The sequence below is a fragment of the Lampris incognitus genome, chromosome 14 (genome assembly GCF_029633865.1).
Source record: "Lampris incognitus isolate fLamInc1 chromosome 14, fLamInc1.hap2, whole genome shotgun sequence".
Lineage (NCBI taxonomy): Eukaryota > Metazoa > Chordata > Actinopteri > Lampriformes > Lampridae > Lampris > Lampris incognitus.
The window spans coordinates 24,942,787-24,967,985 of NC_079224.1; the positions used below are offsets into that span (position 1 = coordinate 24,942,787).

A 25,199-nucleotide genomic window follows, 5' to 3' on the forward strand; every position below is an offset into this window, starting at 1 on the left:
GTGTCGTTAATATTTGGAATAATCATTGAAGCAAGTACTTTTTTGCTTTTTAAATAAAGTTTCCACTGGAAAAAAATAAATGAATTCAGTTCAATGCTCAAGGTTTGATCAAATACAAATATATGTTAGTACACATAAACAAGAACACAAGACATGCAGGGACTGCAAACATCTGTTTTATTTCATGCCAGGAAAGGCACATTCATACACTGAATTTAACAGTTTTTATTGGCTATATAATCTAATATGCATCTACATTCAGGCAGTGCATATGTTATAATTCCATGAATAAATGCAACAATAACAACACATTTTGTTAATCACAAATGATGAAGCACACTGGAGCACTGACAGTTCTTGTATGCACATGTTTAGCAGAAGAATAAATACATGTGCACCCTGCAGTCCTTAAAGTTTTTATGGACCATTTACACCAAAAGGAGACGTACATGTTATTAGCAGCACATATTGGTACAGTATATTGTAAATTCCATACTGAATAAATATATTTAGAGGCATCAGGGCCAGCTCATTTTATTTGTTTCTATAAAATTTCTGCTCTTCTTTTTGTCCAACATTTAGAACTCATGTCTATTTTGCACAGAGATTGCATAAGTCCAGTCATGTTGCATCCATCTTTTGACAATATGCATATGTAACAGACCTGGTGAGTACAAATATGACATGATCCTTCACATGGGAATTTTTCCTTTGGCTATTTAATACTAGAGTTCCCATATTGGAGACCCAGTGTGAAAATTCACCCATTTAGTTATACTTGCTGCACCACAACACAGTATTAACCATGCAGTCAACAGGTAAGCATGATCAGGGAGCATAATAGGCTGTGCTTCATAGTTTTGTTTGCTCACTGTCTCACTATGAGACAAAATAACATCCATGAATGAATATCTTTAAATGAACATGTTTAGCTTATTCTCACATTTATACTGTTAGATAAGGAGGGTTGACTGGAGGGTAATGGAGGAATATGCTCCTGTTTATCATCACTCATCAGTTTAGGTAAAACCAGCTTTAAACTTTCAATACAACTATATGTAGATTTGCATGTTATGGCGGTTGATGTTGTTTAAATATAAGGCAAAATAACTCAGTAGGTGAAACACGCCAGTAAATTAGGTAGAATATTTTAGGTTGTGAACGTAGTCTAACCACCATAATTTATGCCAGTTTAGTTCAGCACGGTGGCCCAGTGGTTAGCGCTGTTGCCTCACAGAAAGAAGGTCCTGGGTTCGAACTCCAGGCCATCCCAGGTCCTTTCTGTGTGGAGTTTGCATGTTCTCCCGGTGTCTGCGTGGGTTTCTGCCAGATGCTCCGGGTTCCTCCCATCATCAAAGACATGTATGTTGGGGTTAATAATCCTGTCTGTGTCTCTCACCAAGGCAATGGTAAGAAGAACTGGAGTTGGTCCCGGGGCGCAGCACTGCGGCTGCCCACTGCTTCTAGCTACACAGCTAGGATGGTTAAATGCAGAGGATGAATTTCCCAGTGGGGATAAATAGAGCACATCTTAATCAATTAAATACTGCAAGAATATTAAAGGAAGTGATACTTTAGCATCCATGTTTGATCTTATCTTTTGTCAAGACAAATTTCAGATAAATCTCTACTATTAGATTTCCATGCAGCATCCATAAAGAATGTATTGGTTATACTCTATAATACTTAAAATAGACACAGTTAAAGATTTTGACTTTTATATTGGAATTCTATTTAAATATTCTGGAAGGAAATTGCGGTATTTGTTGTGCATAGATCGAGCCATTATTATTGACACTACTTGCTATGAAGACTTCAAGTTTGTGTTGATCCACAGTGTACGTAATTACTTTTTTTTGGTTGACAAATGAATGATTTTGCAATTGGACAGCATACGGTTCATGTTTTCCTGTAAGAATGGCTTGCTGCAAATGAAGAATGGATGTGGGGAAAAGTTAAATGTAGGCCAGTGTTTTTTGTTTTTGCCTCTTGCAAGCAGTATAATGAGGGCAACTATTTCAAAGTAAATGCCAGTTCTCCACTACCTCCCAGTCAATATTTGGTAACACAATATCATTATCAACACTTGTAATTTAATTATTATTATATGAATTAATTATAATTCCCATAACACTGGTAATTATAACAATCTCTCTTTCACCCTAACATTGGAAAACATTTTTGACTATCATTGCTCCATTCTATATGTACCCATAAGCCTTTTGTCATCAAAAGCACATATGTGATGGACAAAATTCAAATCAGGACCATTTCACAATTGCAGGGCAAAAGCTCTGTAATGCTTTACAGAAGATATTAGATGAACACAAGAGAATCCATACACTGTTTCATGGTCATTATCCCTTGTGCAGTTTGATCTGTTAGTTTTCCCTTCTTTACTAAGCACATTTCATACACACCTCAAATGGAGACTTTCCTTTGGACCTCCAAGTGCTGGGTGATTTGCAAACACCATGTGATGGAACACCAAGATTTGTCAAAAAGAGAAGCAGAAACTCACAGTCTCTGCATTTCCATCTGGTCCACTCATTCTAATGTTCTTTCCATTCTTTTTTATCCACTGGCCACGGTGCCCTAGTCCTATTTTTGTCCTGCTTGATCTTGGTGCACCAGCAGCCACCCACATCCACAAGACATGGCCCTGTTTATAACAGCTCTCAGCCTGGGAGCAGCCCTAAGAACATATGCCACCTGCCAAAGAAGGCCATCTGATTGGTTCAATCACACAAAAAAAAGTCCCTTTATTGGTTATTTGACCAAGGGCTTGTTTACTTTTAGTGTCTGAATAGTGTCACTGACAATAAGAGGTTTCTCTCTGTCTATTTTGGCACAGTCCTTTTTGGACATGTCAGGCTCCCATAGGAAGAACTCATGCAAAAGGGTATTGACAGTGTCAGGACACTCCATCATGACCATGTGACTTCCCTCCTCAATGACTTTTAGGAACGCAAAAAGGAGGATCTAGAAACAGGAAAAGAATGGTTATTGTATAATACAACAACTGACGAACCTGTACTACAAAGAAGATAGATGACAATAATAAATTAAGTAATAAAGTAATGCATCTATTCTGCAACCATAAACCACATTTAAGTATTTTAATGCCTCCTCTCGGTTTTTTAAAGCCTCTTTGTACTGTCAACAACTTACTTTACCAATAAATGTTAGTACAGGATGCATTATAATCAAAACTGCATGCACTCATGCATCCTGTCTCAACATATGGTGTTGTACCTCTGCCATTCGCTGGTCCTCGTCCATGGGGACAAACTTGTCACACATGCCATGCACCAGAAGGATGGGCACAGTGAGCTCGGCATGGTAGACCTCATCTCCCTCAGGCCAATACTGTCCACTCATCATGGCACGCAGGACGAACGGAGACACATTAAAGGCATTGCCCTGCTTCAGCAGCTGCTTCTCTTTGGTACCTTGTCGGGCGAATCCAGCTCTATAGTTAAAGGAGAGGATGTAGGTTATATACTGTGTCGGTATAGAACTATAAAGTATATAACTTTACATAGTATTGTTATAGCTCTGTGGGGGTTCAGCTCAATGATTACCTGGGCTTAACTCATGTACATTAACTTGATGAGGAAAAACTTCCGTAGGACTCCGATGTAAAAAAGGATAAAATAAGTATTTGTATTCCACAGCTTGTAGTATCTACTTATAGAAATATTCAAAGTTAAGTTATCCTAATCAGCAAATTGTACTATGATAAGAAAACCATGTGGCTCAGTTACTTGAGCCACAACTCAACCAAAAAAAAAAACAAAACATCATGCTTACGTCGACATGAATTAAATCAAATGATTATAAGCTGATCAAGAAGGTTCGTCCTCCTCCTGGGAGATCCCAAGGCCATTCCCAGGCCAGATTAGACATGTAGTCCGTCCAGCGAGTTCTGGGTCTACCCCGGGGTCTCCTCCCAGTTGGACATGCCTGGAAAACCTCCAAAAGAAGGCGCCCAGGAGGCATCCTAATCAGATGCCCGAACCACCTCAACTGGCTCCTTTCGACATGAAGGAGCAGCGGCTCTACTCCGAACTCCCTCTGGATGACCGAGCTCCTCACCTTATCTCTAAGGCTGAGCCCAGACACCCTATGGACAAAACTCATTTCAGCTGCTTGTATCCACGACCTTACCCTTTGGGTCACTACCCAAAGCTCATGACCATAGGTGAGGGTGAATCAAAGGTTGAATCAGTTCATCTGGATAGAACCTTTATTGACAGATACGTTTCATCACTCAACTAAGTGACCTCTTCAGTCTAAACTGACTGCAGATAGCCCCACCCTTATAAACAATACAGTTGCATAATGACCGAAACCAAAGACCAGTTTTATATGCAAATATGGGTATCACCATTAACTAGAGTTTCAATGGCCATGTGTACTACTCACAGAGGATTTGGGAATGTTTGCAATAACAGCATTGTAAGATGGCGACAGATGAACTCTTAGGTAACCCCCCCCCCCCCGTTCAAGGATGGTCGTTCCCTCTTAACATAGACGGTCTCTTTGACTTCCTGTTCACCTTCTCATCCTTGAAATAGTGGCCACTGGGCTGAAGATGGGTGTAGAGTGTGGAGTCCCGGCCTGACGTGTTAGCTCTCCTGTGTTGTGCCATTCTCTTGGCCAGCATCTGTTTAGTTTCCCCACTGTATAAGTCATGGCAATCCTCCTGGCACTTAAAAGCGTACACTATATTGCTCTGTTTGTGGCAGGGGACCCGATCCTTGGGGTGGACCAACTTCTGGCACAGCGTGTTTTGGGGTTTGAAAGTAACCGAGATGCGGTGTTTGGAAAATACGCATCTCAGCTTTTCCGACACTCCTGCTGGTTTACGCTTAGGCAGCTATTGTCCTTCTCCTCTCTTTGATTGACTGGTGCACCTTTCGGACACCTTCCTGGCTTTGACAAATGCCCAGTTAGGATAACCACGCTTAACCAAGGCCTGTTTAATGTGGGCTTTTTCCCCTTCCCCGGCCGCTTTGTTAGTGGGGACGTTGTCAGTTCAGAGATACCATCAGCAGGACCAGACGCTGTACCACTCTTTTTGTGAGCGAGGGACACTTTGCTTGCATGTGACCTAGCAAATCAATACATTTGTCTGAACCCAAGTAGGTGTTCATTCCATCACGAATTGATGCTCTGGATGAGATAGAAAGCCCTTCAAACTCATTCAAGATCTTAATTTTAGCATCAGATGCTACTAAAGCAGTCGATCTCTAGCTCCTTTCGTTCTCTTTTTAGTTTAGCTTCCTGTTCCTCTAAAATTTGTCACCGTTTTAGAGCGGATGCTTGGACTAACAATGTAGCTCTCTCCAGTTCGGTCTTTAGATGAGTAGATGAAGCAGAAGATGATGCACAAGAAGAATGCACAGAAGCTACCTTGGAACCATGCTTTAATGATAAAGATGTCATGGATACACTGTCTGATGGCTGCACCTCTTCATTACATTTTGTAGCTTCTACAATGCATAGATGTGTCTCATCTATCCAAGCCTTAGCCACACTGCAAAATCTCTAAAGGCATCAATCAGCCTTGGGTTCGAACCAGTTAGCTTGATCTTTGTTCATTTCATTTTCAGATATTTGTTGAAGTATCCCTTTAACATTGTTATGCAATTCACAAAATTCCCCAAACAGCCTGTTGAACTCCACCATTAATTTGGTTTGAATTACTGTTAAACTATTATAATCACCATCATCCATTAATTGGCCCAGGGATGAGCAACATGATCCAGAAAGAGTGAGTGTGGGTGCTGGTCTTCGTTAAAACCAAGCAGTTACACACTTGAGTCTACAAATCAAGGTCCTTAGCAAAGACTATTGGTTGACTAATAGAATCAGGTGTATAACTGCTTGGTTGGAACAAAGACCTGCACCTACACCAGCTCTTGCTGGATCATGTTGCCATCCCTGAATTGGTGTGTCTGATTCATTTTACCTGTTAGCTTAGCTAGCTTGGCCTTCCTTTTATCTCCTGGATCGCCACCTTACCGTGGTGGAGAAGCTTGCATGTACCAATGATCCCAAGAGCTATGCCTGCTGGCGCTTGACTCCTGGTAAGGTCACCTAAGGCAGCTAGGTCAAGGGAGAGGTTCCAGGCGAAGCATGATCCAACAAAGACCTCGGCAGTGGAACTGGCAGACGATGTCTCCAGCGGATGAAGGCTGCAACAGAGGGTGGTCCCCAATCGTCTTGGTTCTCCATGCCATTGGACACTGGTCACCCCCTGCCAAGGCCCGTGTGGTGGCTGCAGGTACATCAGCCACTCCACGTAAAAGGCTGTCATGCGCAGGTGTTCTGCCATTATGCGGCTCCAGGATTGGCCTCTATGCCCACATGAAGATCCAGAAGGAGGACAGTCATACTCGACCCCGAGTGACCGCTGATGATGATGAGTTTGGCCTTCCGTGAGCTAACGGCACTCCTCCATTTCCTCCTTTGCCTTTAGCTGTGACTTTCATCACCCTTGGCTTCACAACTGTAGCTCTATCTTCAACTCCATGCTCCATTCTTTATGAGCAAACTGGCTTAAAATGGCTTAATGTGGAACGATTCAGGGTCTAATAATTACTATCCACAAAGTAGCATGGTTAAACAGTAAGATGCCGCATATCTCCTTTTACAATGATATCGGGCTAGTCCATTTGCTGACACTTGGAAAGACATAGCACCTTTATATAGGGAGAGTTGATAATTGAATTTTACTCACAACCACCGTATCTTGGATTAGCTGTAATTCTTCTTTCTTTGTGGTTTCAAACCCTTCAACAAATGCCCATTCATCCAAGAGGAGAAAGGTTTTCTTATGAATGTGGGGGTTGCATTAACTTGATGGGGGAAAAACTTCCACAGGACTCCGATGTGAGAAAGGATAAAACAAGTATTTTTATTCCACAGCTTGTAGTATTTACTTACAGGAATAGTCAAATTTAAGTTCTCCTACAGTACAGCAAGCTGTACTTGGTAGGAAAACCATGTGGCTTGGTCGTTACTTGAGCCTCAACTAAAAAAAAAAACTAAAAAAAACAACAAAAAAAAACGCATCTTTTTCGAGTTTGCCTTCATAAGCCCACGTGCCTTCATAAGCCCACGAGCCCTATTTCTTGCAACAGTAACCTAAATCACCATTCTAACAGAAAGTGTATGCAGTGTTGCCTTTTACAAAACATCATGCTTACATCAACATGAATTAAATCAGATGATTATTAGCTGACTTTTAACAATTACTGTTAATTAACCTATTCAATGAAATCACTTATTTATCCCAATTTATGTAAGCTAATTACATATATAGACTGCATTTACTTATCTAACTAAAATGTATTAATGTAACTTGGCTCCCACACTCTCCCTCCCTTTCTCTATTCTTTATAACTCTCTATATAGACTTATAACAGCTGTCTGTACTTTATATTATGTAATATGAATTTTTTATTTTTTTACAGTCAAGTAACTTACTTGAGGAAGCTCCAAGCAAGACAGGGGGATAGACAGTGAAGGACACAGGAAGGCAGCTGGAAGATAGAACAGAGGCTGGGCTCCAGAGCTGTGGGACCACCGCCATTGATCATCACCACCTTATGGACTAGGTCAGGATATTCATGGGCTAGGAAGGTGCAAAATGACACCCTAGAAACAAGATAATGGGACAGGCACATCTTGTCAACAAATGGGGAGAAACTGGGGTTAAATAATGAAATCTTTGTGGTCAAAATACAATTAGTACAATTAATGTAAAAAATCTTCAAATTGAAGCCTCCATTTCTGTGAGGTAGAAACTCACCCGTAGGAGTGACCAATAAGAATGTTGCGTTTACGAGCATATCTCTTAAAGATGGCACGCAGGTCCTCTGCCAGGGCATAAAAAGTGTAAGCGGCTGCGATCTGTGGGGCAGTGCTGGCTCCATGCCCTGCCAGGTCAGGCGCAATTACTTCATAGCCCAGCCGAGAGAAGAAGTCCAACTGGCTGCCCCAAATGTCCAGGGAGCCTCCGACACCATGCACGAAGAACAATGCCACATCTGAGTGTGTGCCTTTGCAGCTAGAGATCTCCCTCTTTGAGTCAATGACTACTGTACGCTTGGGCTTGCGGCGGCGACGGCGAGGGGGTGGAGCAGGTTTCTGTTCCCCAGGGGGAGGAGGAACAGGGGGAGGAACCGGGTTGGGGTCCGGAGATGAAGCCATCTCCTTGTAGTCAGCCAGCTCTACCTCCACGGTGCTACATGGCTCCAGGTCTCCGTCCTGGCACTGCAGGATTTCAGAGTGCAGAACATCACCCAAATTCTCAATCACCAGCTGGCCGTTGCGGTAAACCGTGATCTTCCTCTTGCAGTGAACAATGCTTCCAGGGATACAAATACTCTCATTATTAGCATCCTCAACGTTGCCATCACCATCAGTCTTCTTCGCGGCCAGGTGGTCTTCTGATAGTACCGGGTGGCGCTCAGGGATGATGTGCCGCATCCGCAGGACTCTCCCAGGCTTGACCTCCACAAACTCAAAGCCATCAGAGGGCTCAGAGGACTCCAAGGGCAAGACAAGACTGGTGGCCTTTCCAGTCAGGCAGCACAGTATCCCATCGGTGATGCTGGTCAGCATGGTGCGTCCCTGCACAAACAACAAATTAGAGATGATTACGAATAACTACAACCTCCATGTTCAAAGCACTAACAGACAAGTCTTGTCAATGCACAGGTAACATTAAACAAAAACAAAAAAAATCATACCACAGATTTCTTAAAAACAAGACTAGGTCAAAACCTAGTATATGGCTGGACCGTGCATTGTCAATATTGGAAATCGTAGCCAATTTGTTACAGGGATAGTCAGTTGTAGTGTCTATAATGTGAATTCCTGGATATCAAATGTTCATCTGCAATTTTCTGTAGTGCTCCCATTAATATTTATTGTTAAAGTGTACTGAAGTAGCATATCACATGACATGGTTAAGCTACGTTCGAGTAAAAAAAAAAGTTATAAATTCAGTTGCAAGAACAATACTTTCCACTCATATCTTGGGGTGTTTGATTTGAAAGAGAACGTAACTTAATTGTAAGTATAACTATTTTAATTATCTGATAACTTCCCCTTCTCTTTCATCTGTTTTGATCTGCGGATGTCTCTTGTTTTTCTAAGACTCACTCTGTATTGACAAGCGAATTCACAAAGAATGGATTGTGGTCACTAATAGCACCATGAATTGCATATCACTCGCTACCGCTATATGCCCCGTCTCAAGGTCCGATTCACAAAACATATTGCAATTATCCATGTGGCGAAGTACAAATGATGGCTTTGTGCCAAGAACACAGTAGGCAGGCTCAGTGTCATCCTTGATGTCATCAAGAACTGTCTGACCTGGCAACCTGTGTCTGCAAATGATTTTGGTCTCAGTTAAATCAAAAAGTGATATTCTCCTTCGAAATATCCGCTCACGAGCACGCCTGGCATGACGATGCCTTCGCCTGGCTACAATCATGATCACTGGAAAGTCTGGACGTCAGTTACCACCAACTCTCTGAAGACGCTAATATTTTCATTCTAACTGCGTGGGGCTATTAGTGCTGGTTTTTGTGAATTTGACCTTTTTTTTTTTGCCCTGAGGCTCATTTGCAGAGAAGGCGCCAATTTACCTAATTTAAATATGTGCAAACAGCACCAGAGCACCGAGATGCTATTTGCCCCTAATTAGGGGTGCACCCCCCCTTTTTTCTCCGCAATTGTACCCATCCAATTACCCCACTCTTCCGCAGGGGCGTAACCACGGATGGGCCTGGTCTGTCACAGGCCCACCCATTTCAAGCCCAGGCCCACCCAATCACGCTGGCTTACAAGCACGTAGGCCGGCCCCTTTTACGTACGTAGAACTGCAAAATCTGAGCGCGCATACCATCACGCTCTGTATTTTTCACTGCTGCTAACTAGCCAATAGCCAATAGTTAGCCATAACTTATGGAATGGCGAAACAAAGTTCAGTATTCCGCTTTTTTAAAAAGCCACGGATGGAGGAGGAGGAAAGCACACCTGCTCCAGCACCGACTGAGCCGCCCAATGAGAGTGAGATACCGCCGGAGAGAACGACAGAGGAGGCTACAGCTTCTCCATTGCAGGCAGCTTCTCCTCCCCCCTCTGACGACGGTGAGACGATTCCCTTGACCATGCCACCGTCAGATTTGTCTGCTGTGGATGAGCCACCCTCGCAGCCTAAATTAGTGTTCCCCGCAACCAACATTTCAGGAAAATTACGTTCTTTTTCCCATAAGTGGTATGAAGAATTTAAGTGGCTTGAATACAGCTCAGCAAGAAACGCTGTTTTCTGTAAAATGTGTAGGCATTTCCCCGAGCCCCAAATGGAAAACACGTTTTTTCGAAGCGGGTTTGTAGATTGGAAGCACCTCCGCCAGGCATGCTCGAAACATCAGGCTGGCAAACCCCATTGTATTGCACTTGGTAAATTTGAGGGTTACAGAGCAAGCCTGCAAGGTCGGGGGACTGTTCTAGACCAACTAAACCCTGAGGCAATGGACCGCTCATTTGTGGAAAGAAATCGTGATCACGTAAAGGTGGTTCTGGACATTGTTATGTTCTGTGCAAAACACGAACTGTCATTACGTGGACACAAAGAAAGCGAGGAAGCAGAAGCACTAAACAAGGGAAATTTTTTAGAATTGTTTAAATTCATTTCCAAATACGACCCAGAAATTCAAAGTCGCCTTCAACAAATGCCTAAAAATGCAACGCTCATGAGTGCAAAAATTCAGAACGAATTGCCAGAATCTGCTGCCTCATTACTGTTGCGCAAGATAAAAGATGAGCTGCGTGAATCACCCGCCACCTACTATGCCATATTAGCGGACGAATATAAGGATATGTCAAAGCGTGAACTGGTCGCTGTGTGTATTAGGTACATTCATGCAGGGAAAATAAAAGAAAGAGCAATTGGATTTGTAGACACCGGTGATATGAGTGCAAACGCGATATCTGAGAAGATTTTAGAAGTGCTGCAACCACCGGAACTTGATCCCTCTCTGTGCGTGGGTTTAAGCTTTGACGGGGCTTCCGTAATGTCAGGGAACAGAGGGGGTGTGCATGTTATTTTAAAACGCACTTTTCCAGACGCGGTATACGTCCAATGTAATTCCCACCGTCTTAATTTAGTTCTTTGCACCGCATCGAAAGTGTCGGGACACGTCAGCACTTTTTTCGAGACACTGAACTCTCTATACAGTTTCATGACAGGTGCGTGTAACGGGGGCAGTCCTATGCTGTTCTATGCTGGTCAGCCTGCTGCATGCCCGTCACTCTCATCAGTAGCTCTGCGTTGTGGTCTAGTTGTGTGGGGCCCCAGGTGTTGTGGGGGGCCCTCAGTCTCTCATCATCATCATCATGATCAAGGAAGGAGCGGGGACACACAGGACTCTATTTGGCCCACCTTGCCATTTATTTTGGATTCAAACCCTTCGACAACCGTCCAGTCCTCCAGCGGGAGCGGTGTTTCTTACGGACGTGGGGGTCGAAGTTCAACCACTGCCCGGACTCCACTCGTGTGCGTTGGAAGGAGAAACCGTCCACGGGACTCCGATGTAAGAAAGGATAAACAAGTATTTTATCCCACAGCTTACAGTATCTTCTTACAGGGATACTCAAGGTTATGTTCTCATCAACCAGCAAAACTGTCCCACGGTAAGAAACACGTGTGGCTCGGCTCGATTGCTGCTTGAGACTCCTCCCACAAAACAAAAATGGCCTCTCCCGCGTTCCGTCTTCCGTGTACCGATAAGACCTCTCTCTTAAAGCGACAGTACACGTATATGACGGTCGTTGTAAAACACATAAAAGTAAATAATGACAAAATAAAATGTAGTAAACACAAATAACAGCACACAGACAGGATTTGGTGATATTTCATACTCAAACAAAATAAAATAAAAACATTAATTTTAACCTGGTTACATTCACCCCTCCTGAAATTCACCAACATCCTGACAGCAGGATAAAAAGAGAAAGAGGAAAGGAAAAGCCCATCACTGACTACTGGCACAAGTGAAAAGAAGGACCTAGTCCTCCAGTCAACTTAGGAGCTACCTCGGTTACGAGGTCCAGAAAATAATGAGGTTGATCAAGTCTCAGAATTCCCTTAGATCAATGTGACGCCTGATACGCCACACCATGCACTTGGCCCAAAACAACCCTGTCTGATAGACACCTAATAACTCACATTAAACTAGTTTGAATGACTCCAACCTCCATCAAAGTTCAAACCCTCACACTCCGTAGAAATGGCATCTGAGCCATAGATTCTATTAACCTGTTCACTGACCTCACCACCCTCCCTGTACGTGTCCTAACCCGACCATCGCTCTCTACTTGTGTGCGTGAGACAGTGTGAGCTGCAACATCTGTATCGAGTGAGTGTGGTGCTTCTGTGTGCGAATCAGTGTGAGATATAACACCAACATCGAGTGAGTGTGATGCCTCTATGTGTGGTGCATGTGTGTTGTGTGGTGCGTGTGTGTTGGGTGGAGTCTGAGCAGTGGCCCCCACAGGACTGACTACCAGACTAGACGGAATGAACTCTTCCGCTTCTGCCCACTCAGATCTAGGCGAGTCTCCAAGTGATGAGACTGCTAGCCCCACTGCATCCCCTGAGACCGTCAGGCCATCTGCACTGTCCTCCTCATCGGACTCTGCGCAGTCAAGCAACTGACTGGTTGTACTGGACTCCTCACCCTGATCTAACTCAGGAAGGGGCAAGAAGTTGACCTCCAACAAACGGTTCCTGTGCACCACTCTGGTGTGCCCCTCTGCATCCTGAATCTTGTAGACGTGGATATTGGGGTTGACACCGACAACCGTGTACACTCCGTTCTCCCATTTGTCAGCCAACTTTCTCTTCCCTCGCTCACTCTGGTTCGCAACCAAAACACGATCCCCGACAGACAGGACAGTGCCCTTGGCATGTCTGTTGTACTGTCGCGCCTGATGCTGCTGCTCAGCCGTGGAGTGCTTCTGAGCGATCTCCATTGCACTCCTTAGACAGGAAAGCAGAGACTGAGCATAAGAGTCATAGTCAACAACGTGAGGATCATGCAAAACCTGCCTGAACATAACATCCACCGGCAGTCTTGGGACACGCCCATACATCAGGAAGAAAGGTGCATAACCCGTGGTCTCGTGAACAGTGGCATTGTACGCGAGCGTGAGAGAATGGATCTGCTGAGGCCACTGTTGCTTCTGCTGAAGCGGAAGGGAACGGAGCATATTCCCCATCGTGCGATTAAAACGCTCTGTCCCGCCATTACCCATAGGATGGTAGGCCGTCGTGTGGGACTTCGCTACACCCGCCAACTTGAGAAGCTCTGCAATCAGGTTGCTCTCAAAGTTTGTGCCCTGGTCAGAATGTATTCTCTCCGGAAACCCGTAAACACAGAATACATGATCCCAGAGTTTCTTGGCGACCTGCTTCGCTGTCTGATTGGTGCAGGGGAACGCGTGAGCAAGCTTAGTGAAGTGGTCAGTAACCACTAAGACATCGACTGACCGCTGCTTACTGTCCTCAGCGGACCAGAAATCCATACACACAAGCTGCATCGGTGCGGAAGTTTTAATGCTCTCCAGGGGCGCGCAAGCAACTGGCTCTGGGGTCTTCCCAAACACACATCTCCGACAGCATCTGACATATGCTCTGATATCCCTCTCCATGTCAGGCCAATAAAAACGCTGCCTTGCAAGAGAGAGGGTACGGTCCTGGCCCTGATGACCAGCGTGATCGTGGATGCCAGACAGTGCCTTGTCTTTCAGACTCAGAGGTAAAACATACTGAGACCTCCTCTGCTTGGACACTGGGTCCTTTGTCACCCTGTACAAGACACCATCATTGACTTCCAACTTCTCCCACTGTTTCAACAGCCTGAGGACCTTCTGGTCAGCACCATGCCTCTCACGCCTCGATGGCCGCTTCCGAACAGCGACAAAGGGCAACACCTTGGAGATGCAGGGGTCCTGCTCCTGACTCAACCTGAGCTCCTCGGTGGATAACATTGGCAGTGTATCCTGACCACCCGACAGATGCTGAACGTGCTGGACCAAACTGAGTGCTGTGAATACTGATGCATCAGGCCAGTCACATTTGGCTTGACAAAAAGCCCTGACCTCAGCTGCATCACAAGCAAACTCAGATCGCGCACTACTCAGTGTTTGGGACTGGCAACTGAGTCTGAAAACATCCTGCACAGAGTCCCCCTCAACCCCGTCGGCTTCCTGAACAAGGGCCGGGTAGGGCTCCCTAAGTAGCCTCTGACTGACGGGCTTGGAAAAAGGGTCGTGACTCAATGCATCCGCCACCACGTTTTTTTTTTTTGGCAGGTGTTTGAGATCGAAGGTGTAAGACGCCAACTTAGACACCCAGCGGATCTCACACGCGTCAAGCTTCGGCTTCGTTAGGAGATAAGTCAGCGGATTATTATCTGTCCAAACGGTGAAGCTTTGACCCTTCAGCCAGTGGCTGAACTTTTCACAAACACTCCACTTCAGCGCCATGAACTCCAGTCTATGAGCTGGATACTTCCGCTGTGAGGCACTGAGGGACTTGCTTGCAAAACCAACAGGTCTGGCCTTGGACTCTCCTCGGGGCACTTGAGACAGCACCGCGCCGAGTCCGTCCAAAGACGCATCGACCGACAAAATGAAAGGCACCTCAAAGTCTGGATGGGCAAGCACCACACACTCCAGTAACATCGTCTTCAACAGATCAAATGCTTCCCCACATTCCACCGTCCAGTCTGCGGAGGTAAGCTTACGGAAGCTGCCATGGGGCTTCTTATCCTTAGCCGACCTCCCCCTCCTCTTTTGTCCAGCTGTAAGGGCGAACAGGGGCTTAGCCACGGAGGAGCAGTTCGTGAGGAAATGCTGGTAGTAAAATACCATACCAAGGAAAGATTTGATCCTACGGACAGAAGGCGTGCACCCATCACCTTCCATGAGATCCTGCACTGTCATGTTGGAGATGACCTCTACTTTGGAGGGATCGACAGACACACCTCCGCCATCAACCACGTGGCCCAAAAACCGCACCCGCTTCTGCAGCAGATGACACTTCTTCGGAGCCAGTTTCAAGTTGTTCTCCCTCAACCTCTGAAACACAGTGCGGAGCCTCGACAGAGCCTCAACCTCTGATGGCGCGAAGACAAGAAGATCATCAAGATAGCACAAAAGCTTCGTGAAGTTCAGATCCCCAAAGATCCCAATCATCATTCTCATGAAGGCTGCAGGGCTATTACAAAGGCCCTGTGGCATGCGATTGTATTCATGCAACCCAAGGGGAGTCGTGAAAGCAGTGTACTTCTTGTCATCTTCATGCATTGGGATGTTGAAGAAGCCAGAGGTGAGGTCCATCGTACTAAAGAGGCAGTTACCACCCAGCGCGGCAAGACAGTCCGACTGGTGTGGCAAGGGATGAGCGTCTTTCAAGGTCCGAGCATTCAGCCATCTGAAATCAGTGCAGATCCGAAGCCCGCCATCCTTCTTCCATACCATAACCAGCAGTGAAGCGTATGCGCTCGAGGACTTCCGGATAATCCCTTTCTCCTCCATATCAGTGAGAACCTGTCTCAACTTCTGATAGTGGGCTGGGGGAACCCTCCTGTAGGGCAAGCGAAAGGGGCGCTCATCCACCAGATGGATGCGATGTGTGTATCCTGTGACCTCGCCACAGTCCAGAGAGTCCCTGGAGAAGATGTCATGGTACTCGGTGAGCAGCTGAGTGAGCTGGGACTTGCATGCCTCACTAACCTGACAGGAGCTGAGGTCAATGTCACTGAGTCCGAGCTCTGACAAACTCCTAGCCGGCTGGACAGGGGGACAGGCACTATCTGTGGCGTTGGACTCATGCCTCCCTGCAACTGATTGCAGTCCCTGGAAAACATTAAAGTCCTCAATCGCCAAGCATGGAAACACATCAGCCAACTTGCAGTTCCTTTTCAGTGTGATGGCTTTGTCAGATGGATTGACAACAGTCATGGGTACCCACCTATCACCCCAGAGCGGTGTGACAAGTCGACCTACGAGGACACTGCGTGGCATGGCCTTGGAGTCTGTCGGCTCCACAACAACAGTGCTTCCAGCTGACATAGGCACCTTAGCAGGAAGTCTGCCCCAGACTAAGTGCTCGTGCCTCGGTAAGAGTGTCACGGCCTGGGTGAGCTTAACAGTACCTATCTTCTCAGGAACTGCACCACCCCTCCAGCGCTCTACATTCGTGAACATGGACAAGAACTGTTCAACGTCAGGACTAGACGGATGTTCCTGTCTGGACGCGATGTCCCAGTACTCCGTACCACTCTTGAGTACATGGGCCACATGTTTAATGACGTTTGTGCCGACTATCAGATCATCATGCTGACCGGGCACGACCAGAGTGGGTATGACAAAGGAAACACCATAAAGCTGCATGTTGAGGTCATAAAAACCATCAGGCCTAGTCTCCAGACCACCGCAGCCAATCAAGACAATGTTCTCTTCAGGCTGCTGCTTCTCAGGTAAAACACCCCCAGAGCGGAGCTTCTCTACTGCATTTTCACTGATACTGCATGACATAGAGCCAGTATCCAACATGCCATTAAGCTGCACACTCTGGTTGACAAGAACAGGAGCATAGAACAAGTCACTGAAAGCCTGAATCCTCTGTGTCGCCTGAATGACCATACGCGAATCCTGAGGTGCTTTGGCACACTTGTCTTCATACAAGTGAGCCAGGTCGGAGACATCAGTGAGGGATACATCTACTTTACCCACACCATCCCTCTCTAGGTGTGGGTTTAGTAGTTTAACGGACGAGACTGACGACCAGCTCTTCCACCAGGCTGAGAACGGAGCTGGTTGGGCGGCTGAGGGTGAGGACAGTCCCTCTTCCAATGACCAGGAGACAAACAGTTTATACATCGGTTCTCCCGGCTGCAGTGGGAAAATGTGGAGTGATCCAGAGACTTACAAATCCTGCACAACCTCTGTGGTGCGTCTGGCACCCGCCCTACGGCGTTAGCTGGCGGTTGAGTCAGCGTCGGTGTCCGGACTGCAGCGCTAACTGGAACCTGAGTCTGCATTGTGACCAAACGGTCTAGCAAGCTCACCAAACTCCTCATATAGTCATCACCGCCAGAGACAGGTGCGGGAGACGGTGCGGGAGACGGTGTAGGAGACCTTGCAAAAAATGGTATAGGAGATGACGCATGAGCCGGGACGGGAGATGGCACCACCGGCACGGTCGTGATCAAGTCGGGAGCCATGTCGACTACAGGGACATGAACCTGTGAATGGAACCTACGCTCTACCGCACCTGCTTCACGTTGTCCACCTGCAGCAACACGGGACTTCCTCTCCAGCATGTGCTCATCAAGCCTCTCCTGGATCTCGCTAGCAGACCATTTCCCTGCGGACTTGAACTTAAAAACATTGGCAAGAGACTGATCTGGACAGTGTTTGATAAACATCATGCTTACCTCGTGGCTTGGCTCTTCAATACTACGGCCCTGCCACTTCAAGCATTCGTCAGCCACCTCCACTGTCTTATTAAGCCTAATCCAATACTCCATAGCGTCCTCACCTGGCTTGGGCAGCGTACTGTAAAAGTCCGCCAGGGGCATGCTCGAGTATGTGAAGTCACTAAAGTGTTGCTTCAGTACATCAAAAATAATGTGGGGGTTCGCTATGTGGTCGACAGATGTGTTGCGCAGCTTTATCCTCACCACGTCCCTTGCTTTCCCCATAAGCTTAGCTAGAATCTCATGTGACTGCTCACTAACTGGAATGGCTCGCTTCCTCAAATACAAAGTCATAAGGCTCTCCCACTCATGAACTGTAAACTTATCAGAGCTATCGCCCCTGAAAATAGGAGGCTCCCTAGCGTCTGTTTGCATTACTACTCTAACACTAGGAGCTGTCTCCAAACGCTGTTCAGCAGACCTAGCACTGTCTGTGTGTGTGTTTCTAAGCACTTGTGTTTCCTGCAGCTTAGCAGTGATTGACTCTCCTATCTTCTCTGCTAACCGAGTAATGAGCATGGCTAACTCACCCACTGGCTGCTCGCTGTTACCTAGCACAGCCCCTTCGCTGATACCTGGCCTGGCCCGTTCTACGTAGCGTGTGGAGGTGAACTGAGGAGTGCCAAATGTGGTCGGGTCTCTAGGTCCTGGTGCTCTGGTGTCTGGTTCCCCGCCCTCTAAGAGCTGCTTGAAACTCCTACCTACACCTAGCCGTAAACCCCCACCCACATCTAACTGGTACCCCCTCTCCATAGCACACTGGCGATCCAAAAGATCCTGATCAGCAATGTTACCCCCACCTACGTACGAACCACCCTCTGCCATGTTCCTACCTCTAACACTCAGATAAAATAAAAAATAAAATAAAAAAGTGAAAAGCTCAATTCATTTAAATAATTGAATCTAGAAATCACTAAGAGATTGAAACAATCACACACAATCAACAAATTCACCAATAGATTATTCACATATGCACATATCCAGTAGTTTAGATCAATAGAGTCCTTCAATCACATCAACATTAACCTTTTTTTCCTTTTTTTTTTCGTGTGTTTTTCTTCCTTCAGTATATACAAATGTCCTGTTCACAAGCCCAGTCCATGGTAACCACAGCTATGACTGTCCAGTGTCCACACAGCTCAACTCCAGTCCACTGTAACATGAGTGTACAGTCTGTAGAAATACCTGAGAACGTCTGGGGCTTGATGACGACAGCAGCCTCCCGCGGCGAGCAACTGATGTCACTCTCAGGATCCAGGAGGGTCACGGCACCAATGTAACGGGGGCAGTCCTATGCTGTTCTATGCTGGTCAGCCTGCTGCATGCCCGTCACTCTCATCAGTAGCTCTGCGTTGTGGTCTAGTTGTGTGGGGCCCCAGGTGTTGTGGGGGGCCCTCAGTCTCTCATCATCATCATCATGATCAAGGAAGGAGGGGGGACACACAGGACTCTATTTGGCCCACCTTGCCATTTATTTTGGATTCAAACCCTTCGACAACCGTCCAGTCCTCCAGCGGGAGCGGTGTTTCTTACGGACGTGGGGGTCGAAGTTCAACCACTGCCCGGACTCCACTCGTGTGCGTTGGAAGGAGAAACCGTCCACGGGACTCCGATGTAAGAAAGGATAAACAAGTATTTTATCCCACAGCTTGCAGTATCTTCTTACAGGGATACTCAAGGTTACGTTCTCCTCAACCAGCAAAACTGTCCCACGGTAAGAAACACGTGTGGCTCGGCTCGATTGCTGCTTGAGACTCCTCCCACAAAACAAAAATGGCCTCTCCCGCGTTCCGTCTTCCGTGTACCCATAAGACCTCTCTCTTAAAGCGACAGTACACGTATATGACGGTCGTTGTAAAACACATAAAAGTAAATAATGACATAAAATAAAATGTAGTAAACACAAATAACAGCACACAGACAGGATTTGGTGATATTTCATACTCAAACAAAATAAAATAAAAACATTAATTTTAACCTGGTTACATGCGCACAGACACGCTAAACTCGAAATACAGAAAGAGCTTCATCCTAACAGGTGCCTGGAGTTAGAGCGCTCAACAGACACAAGGTGGAACTCGAAGTCAGGATCAGTGAGCAAGGTTTTGGTGTTACTTGACGTTATCTTGGAAACGCTAGCACAATTTTCCGAAACTAGTGGTCACACTAAAGTTGAAGCCGAATCACTTTTGCAACAAATTCAGACGAAGAATTTTTTGTTTTTGCTGGTTACATTCGGGAAATTATTCGAGAGCAGCGATTTTGCAACAAAAGGTTTACAGAGTGGCTCATTGACTGTCACTGACTGCATAGATCTAATTCAAGGCCTCAAAGACAGTTTTGCACAGTTTAGAGATAATTCACAAGGTGATTTCAACAAAGTGTTAAAACTAACAGAGGAACTGATGGAAAAGAATGACGTCTCCAGCTGGGATGTCACCGGCGCTCGGGAGAGAAAGCTGCCCGCGAGATTCAATGAGTCGGTGGTTACCACTAGTTTGGGCAGAACTACAAACGTGAGGAACAACGCTGACCTGAAGCAGCTATGGATTAACATTCTGGACAGGCCGATTACTGAGCTGGACAGTCGCTTTCAACAAGATCAGTATGGCATCATGCGAGCAGCCGCTGCTTGTTTACCAGGATCAGTTACGTTTGCCCAGAAAGAATCATTGCAGCATTCGTGTGATCATTACCGGATATCTATTGAGGACGCGGAATGGACCGTTTTCATTCAGGCACTGCGTCGTAAAGTGGAGAGGGGTCAGTGTTACCCATCCCTCATTGAAGTGCTGGACAGCTGCAACTCTGACGTTTTCCCAAACATTAACAGACTGTTAAGGGCAGTGATCACCATTCCCCTGACTTCATGTACTGTTGAAAGACTCTTCTCCACTACAGGCCATATCAAAACATGTCTAAGATCTTCCATGCTAACTGCACGCCTCGACAATCTATCCCTGTTGTCCTTTGAAAGGGAACTTACTGACTCTTTGGACTATGATGAAATAATCTCGATCTTCAACGCTCGCCTTCGGCGTCTACACATTGTGCTGTAAAACGTGTACTGTAGGCCTATAGCTTACATGTTGTATCATGATCTTTTAGACCGAGTCGGGCTGTTTTCCTCAGTGATGTTTAAATGGTTGTGCAGAGCCTGGCGAGAATGACTGGGGTGGTATTTGTTTAAGTGGGTTTTTATTAAAGTTTTAGTATGTTTCTTGGTCACGTACTAAAAACCTGTGTTATGTGTTTACTGCTGTAATGTGTTCGAATTTGCGTCTTGTTTGAAGGATTATTGCTGGAAAATTTTGGCCCACCCATTTTCACTCAGGCCCACCTACAAAAATATTCCTGGTTACGCCACTGCTCTTCCGAGCCATCTCGGTCGCTGCTCCACCCCCCTCTGCCGATCCGGAGAGGGCTTCAGACTACCACATGCCTCCACCAATACATGTGGAGTCGCCAGCTGCTTATTTTCATCTGACAGTGAGGAATTTCGCCAGGGGGACGTGGCGCGTGGGAGGATCACACTGCCCCCCCCGCCCCCCGAACAGGCGCCCCGACCGACCAGAGGAGGCGCTAGTACAGTGACAAGGACACATACCCACATCCGGCTTCCCACCCACAGAAACGGCCAATTGTGTATGTAGGGACACCCGACCAAGCCGGAGGTAACGCGGGGATTCGAACCGGCGATCCCCATGTTGGTAGGCAACGGAATAGACCACTACATTACCTGGATGCCCACTATCTATTCTTTTGTGCAGTCTGTTATGGTTTGTTTCATGACTCCATAGCATAAAACACAACAAGAATTAAGACATCTCCTTTGTTGTGAGGTTAACCATGCTTTGAGCCCTTGACAACAAAGTAGTAAAAAGCGAAACACAAAACCAAACATTGCTGTCTCTCTACTACTATCCTCTAAGCAAATTAAAAAATATATCAAATTTTCTGCCTGCTGAAAAACAGAATCTATTCAAAATACACTTTATAACGCTATCAAAACACACTCACCTGGACTAAAAAGCAGTTTTTCAGATTCAAAGTTGATTTGCTGATAGACAACAATTCAACAATACCCATGTAGTTTTCAGTTCCTGTGTGGTCGAGACAGTTCATTCACATACTGACCTGAAATCTTCTATAAATAGCTATGTGTATCTTTCCAACACGGTCAGCGACTTTGTGTATAAATAGAATATGTCAGTAATGGCACATCACTTGGCATAAGCCAGCATATGCCTCATACTTTTTGGTGGCTGATAGTACGTTTACATTGCTCTATTTCCAGTGGAGATGAGGAAGCAGTGGTCACTGTCAGCCCTGTCAAGGCACCAGAGAATTTTGCAAGTTGTGAAAAATAGAGGATCACATGTCTCATGTCACATGCTGTTCATGAAAACGTTGGCCCATTATCAAAGGGAAACAGAGTGGGAAGCGTCATCCACATAAGCCTTTAACATTTATGTTTAGAACAGTATGCATATTTCTCATTTCTCACAATTATGATTCCTAATTAAATTAAAATAGTTAATGGCCACATAAGGTGTAATTAAAAAGAAAAGAAAGAAAGTCACTATTTTGTCATTGTACGGTTACAATGAAATTGGTTCTCTGCATTTAACCCATCCTATTGTATAGGAGTACTGGGCAGCTGCAGCGCCCAGGGACCAACTCCAGTTCTTCTCTCCATTGCCTTGCTCAGGGACACAGGCAGGAGCATTAACCCTAACATGCATGTCTTTTTGATGGTGGGAGGAAACCGGAGCACCCGGAGGAAACCCATGCAGACACAGGGAGAACATGCAAACTCCACTCAGAAAGGACCTGGGATGGCCTTGGGTTTGAACCCAGGATCTTCTCGTTGTGATGAGGCAACAGTGCTAACCACTGGACCACCGTGTATTAAAACTTACTGCAATATAAATAATTTAGAGTACATGTATGATGAACTTCTAGACCTACTTCCCAATTCAATGCATTAGGTTCTAGGGGAGGACTGTGGTCACCATTATAAAATGCAAAATGCAAAAATGTGAAATTTTCTTATATATAATTTGCAATTTGAAAAATCAATTTTTCTCCAGACAGTCATACACACTATCCCTAGATAGAAGGCCAGAGCGAGTGTTCTCTAATTTATTTCCATACTACATCATACTACATCATAACGCTCATCCCCTTCACCTCCAAATCTATATACCAGCGTTATCCATTATTTAAGCCCAGTGATTGGTATGTGGCTGTAAATCATTCATTCTAAACAACACATAGGAAAAGAACGGGCAATGGCGTCTTTTCGTTTAATCTGTTGTTTTGTGTGTTACAAGGATTCTGGGGTAAAGATTTTGGCAACATTTTGTCCGTGGTTAGTTAATGAAAAACACTTTTAAAAACACAGCACATCAGAGGGCCGGTACTAAGGTTAGAGGGGAAGACGACTAGGCAGTGTAGCTCTGTGTCTACACAGGGGGATTCATTAACATATTAAAATAGCCAAAGGATCAATTCTTGGCTGAAACGGAGAGGGGTTGTGAGTCTTTTTCTGTGTGTGTGTGTGTGTGTGTGTGTGTGTGTGTGTGTGTGTGTGTGTGTGGGCGCGCACACACACACACACACACACGCACGCACGCACGTGAGTTTGTGTATTTTTGGTGGCCATGATGGTGATGGTCACAGCAGGGTGGGTTGAAGGTCAGCGCCTCCTGTACTATCCAGTTTCACCCAGGAGTCAAAAGAAATGCGATTGCCCTCCCTTCCCACACGGATCAAAATGGAGACCTGACACAAGCAGCAAATTTCATAGCACAGCATATGCACATACACTGCAGCTCAACTTAGTTTTCACAAACAACTACAGTACTGTCTATACACTCCAAATAAGCCTCATGTTAAAACTAAAGCATGGTTATTCATACAACGCAACACAGTTTTCTTTCATCTTTTTATGTTTTCACTTGTTTTATTTGCCTGTTTCAAATGCATTCAGCACTAAAACTCTTCTTGCTTATGTACTTTGTTTTAACAAGAAAATATTAGATCTATACTTGCTAGGAGCATTTTATTTAGTATTCAGCAGATAGTATACCTAATGAAGGTGTAAAAACATTGTTACGACCCATAATGGGATATATTTTACTCTGAAAGTATCATCCATTGCTTCACCACTCCTAGAATTTCATATATACTACTGTAAATGGTAGGCTACATGACTGGGCAGGGGTTCTGCTGAAGCAGGTCCCTCAGGAGGTGGTAACTTATGGCAGCTGAGAACATGAGTGACTGCAGGGCAAGCTGCGCTAACTTTGTCTGAAGGCTGCATCAATTCATCATAACCCTCTATAACTCAACACCATACTGGCACATCAATACACCAATTTTAACTTAAGATAGCCAGGCAACTAAATAAATGTTTTTCAGTGTTGATCTATTCATACTAAGTAGGAAGTGGAAATGGGTTTTGAAAACGGATGAGTTATCCCGGAGGTGGTCTGCTCTGAATTTCCTCAATTACAAGTCATGTGGGCTGTTTTAATTTGTAGTCTGCATTGCAGGAATAACCAAGCATCAAGTCAAATACAAATTTGGTACACAATGTGCTGCTCTACATTTAGGATACACCACCCAGGCCTACACAGTATAACAACAGCACAAGCCGAACGGATTGCTGCAAACTAAATACTCAGCAGGAAGAGAAAAAAAGTGAAAATTATACCTTGCATTTTTTTGAGGAGCATTTTTTATTTTTTTTAATTTGCATTCCGCAAGAATTGTTTTCAGCATTTTTTTTCATGAAAAACTATTGCGTTGACATGAATACATCTAACATGATAATCGGTCAAACCAGTTAATATACTATACTGTAATTATTATCATACATTAAACACCATGGTTTATATTTGACATATCAAATATATCATCATTTGATAATAATTAACAGAGAACTGAATAGCTGACCAAGTAGGCATTTATGCACCTTAGCAAAAACAATACGTATTCCTTGTCACACTATGGAAATCAAGACCAATGTACTGGCTGATTTAAAAATCATACATAATTTTGTTCTGTTATTAGGACAAACATGCAAAAACATGCATCGTTAACTATAACCTATGATTAAACAACATAATTAGGCTATCATTAGCTAATTATGCAATTTCATATATATGCATGTATAAAAATTGGTTCCTTACCTGCACGACTGATGATTATTAAGGATGTTTGGAGATATTCACCAAATCTATGACTAGGCCGATGAGAGTGTACCGACAAAAACCTTGCATCTGCTGCAACAATTCATCTACGCTATAAGAGGATGCTGCAAAATAGTAAGCTAATAAATAGCTACATTAGTCTTGTATCACACAAAGCACTGGGACTTGAAATTGTGGTAAAACGTGCATCCATAAGCATGCAATATGCATTTCACTAAGATATTCATAATGACAACAAAACAGCAAGGAATTTTCTTCATTAACATCATCTGCCGTTGCGCACCCTAGTCGGTTTCTACCCAACCGTTTTGCCCTTGTATCTGCATCCTCATCGTCCTCCTGTCATGTCATCCCCTTCTTGAATGGCAGTAAGGATAGCGAATAGAGACAGAGTAACCCTTGC

The 25,199-nt window shown here is 45.0% G+C and overlaps 1 protein-coding gene across 1 annotated transcript; it reads right to left on the bottom strand.

The window, feature by feature from the left end:
- Positions 1-2,769: 2,769 nt before the first annotated feature.
- Positions 2,770-8,637, bottom strand: abhd8a (abhydrolase domain containing 8a). The gene is made up of 4 exons (XM_056293706.1): positions 7,823-8,637; positions 7,498-7,668; positions 3,256-3,472; positions 2,770-2,982 (listed from the first exon to the last, which is right to left on the bottom strand). Exons 1-4 carry the CDS (start codon positions 8,635-8,637, stop codon positions 2,770-2,772), a joined length of 1,416 nt encoding a protein of 471 aa, XP_056149681.1.
- Between the last annotated feature and the right edge of the window lie 16,562 nt (positions 8,638-25,199).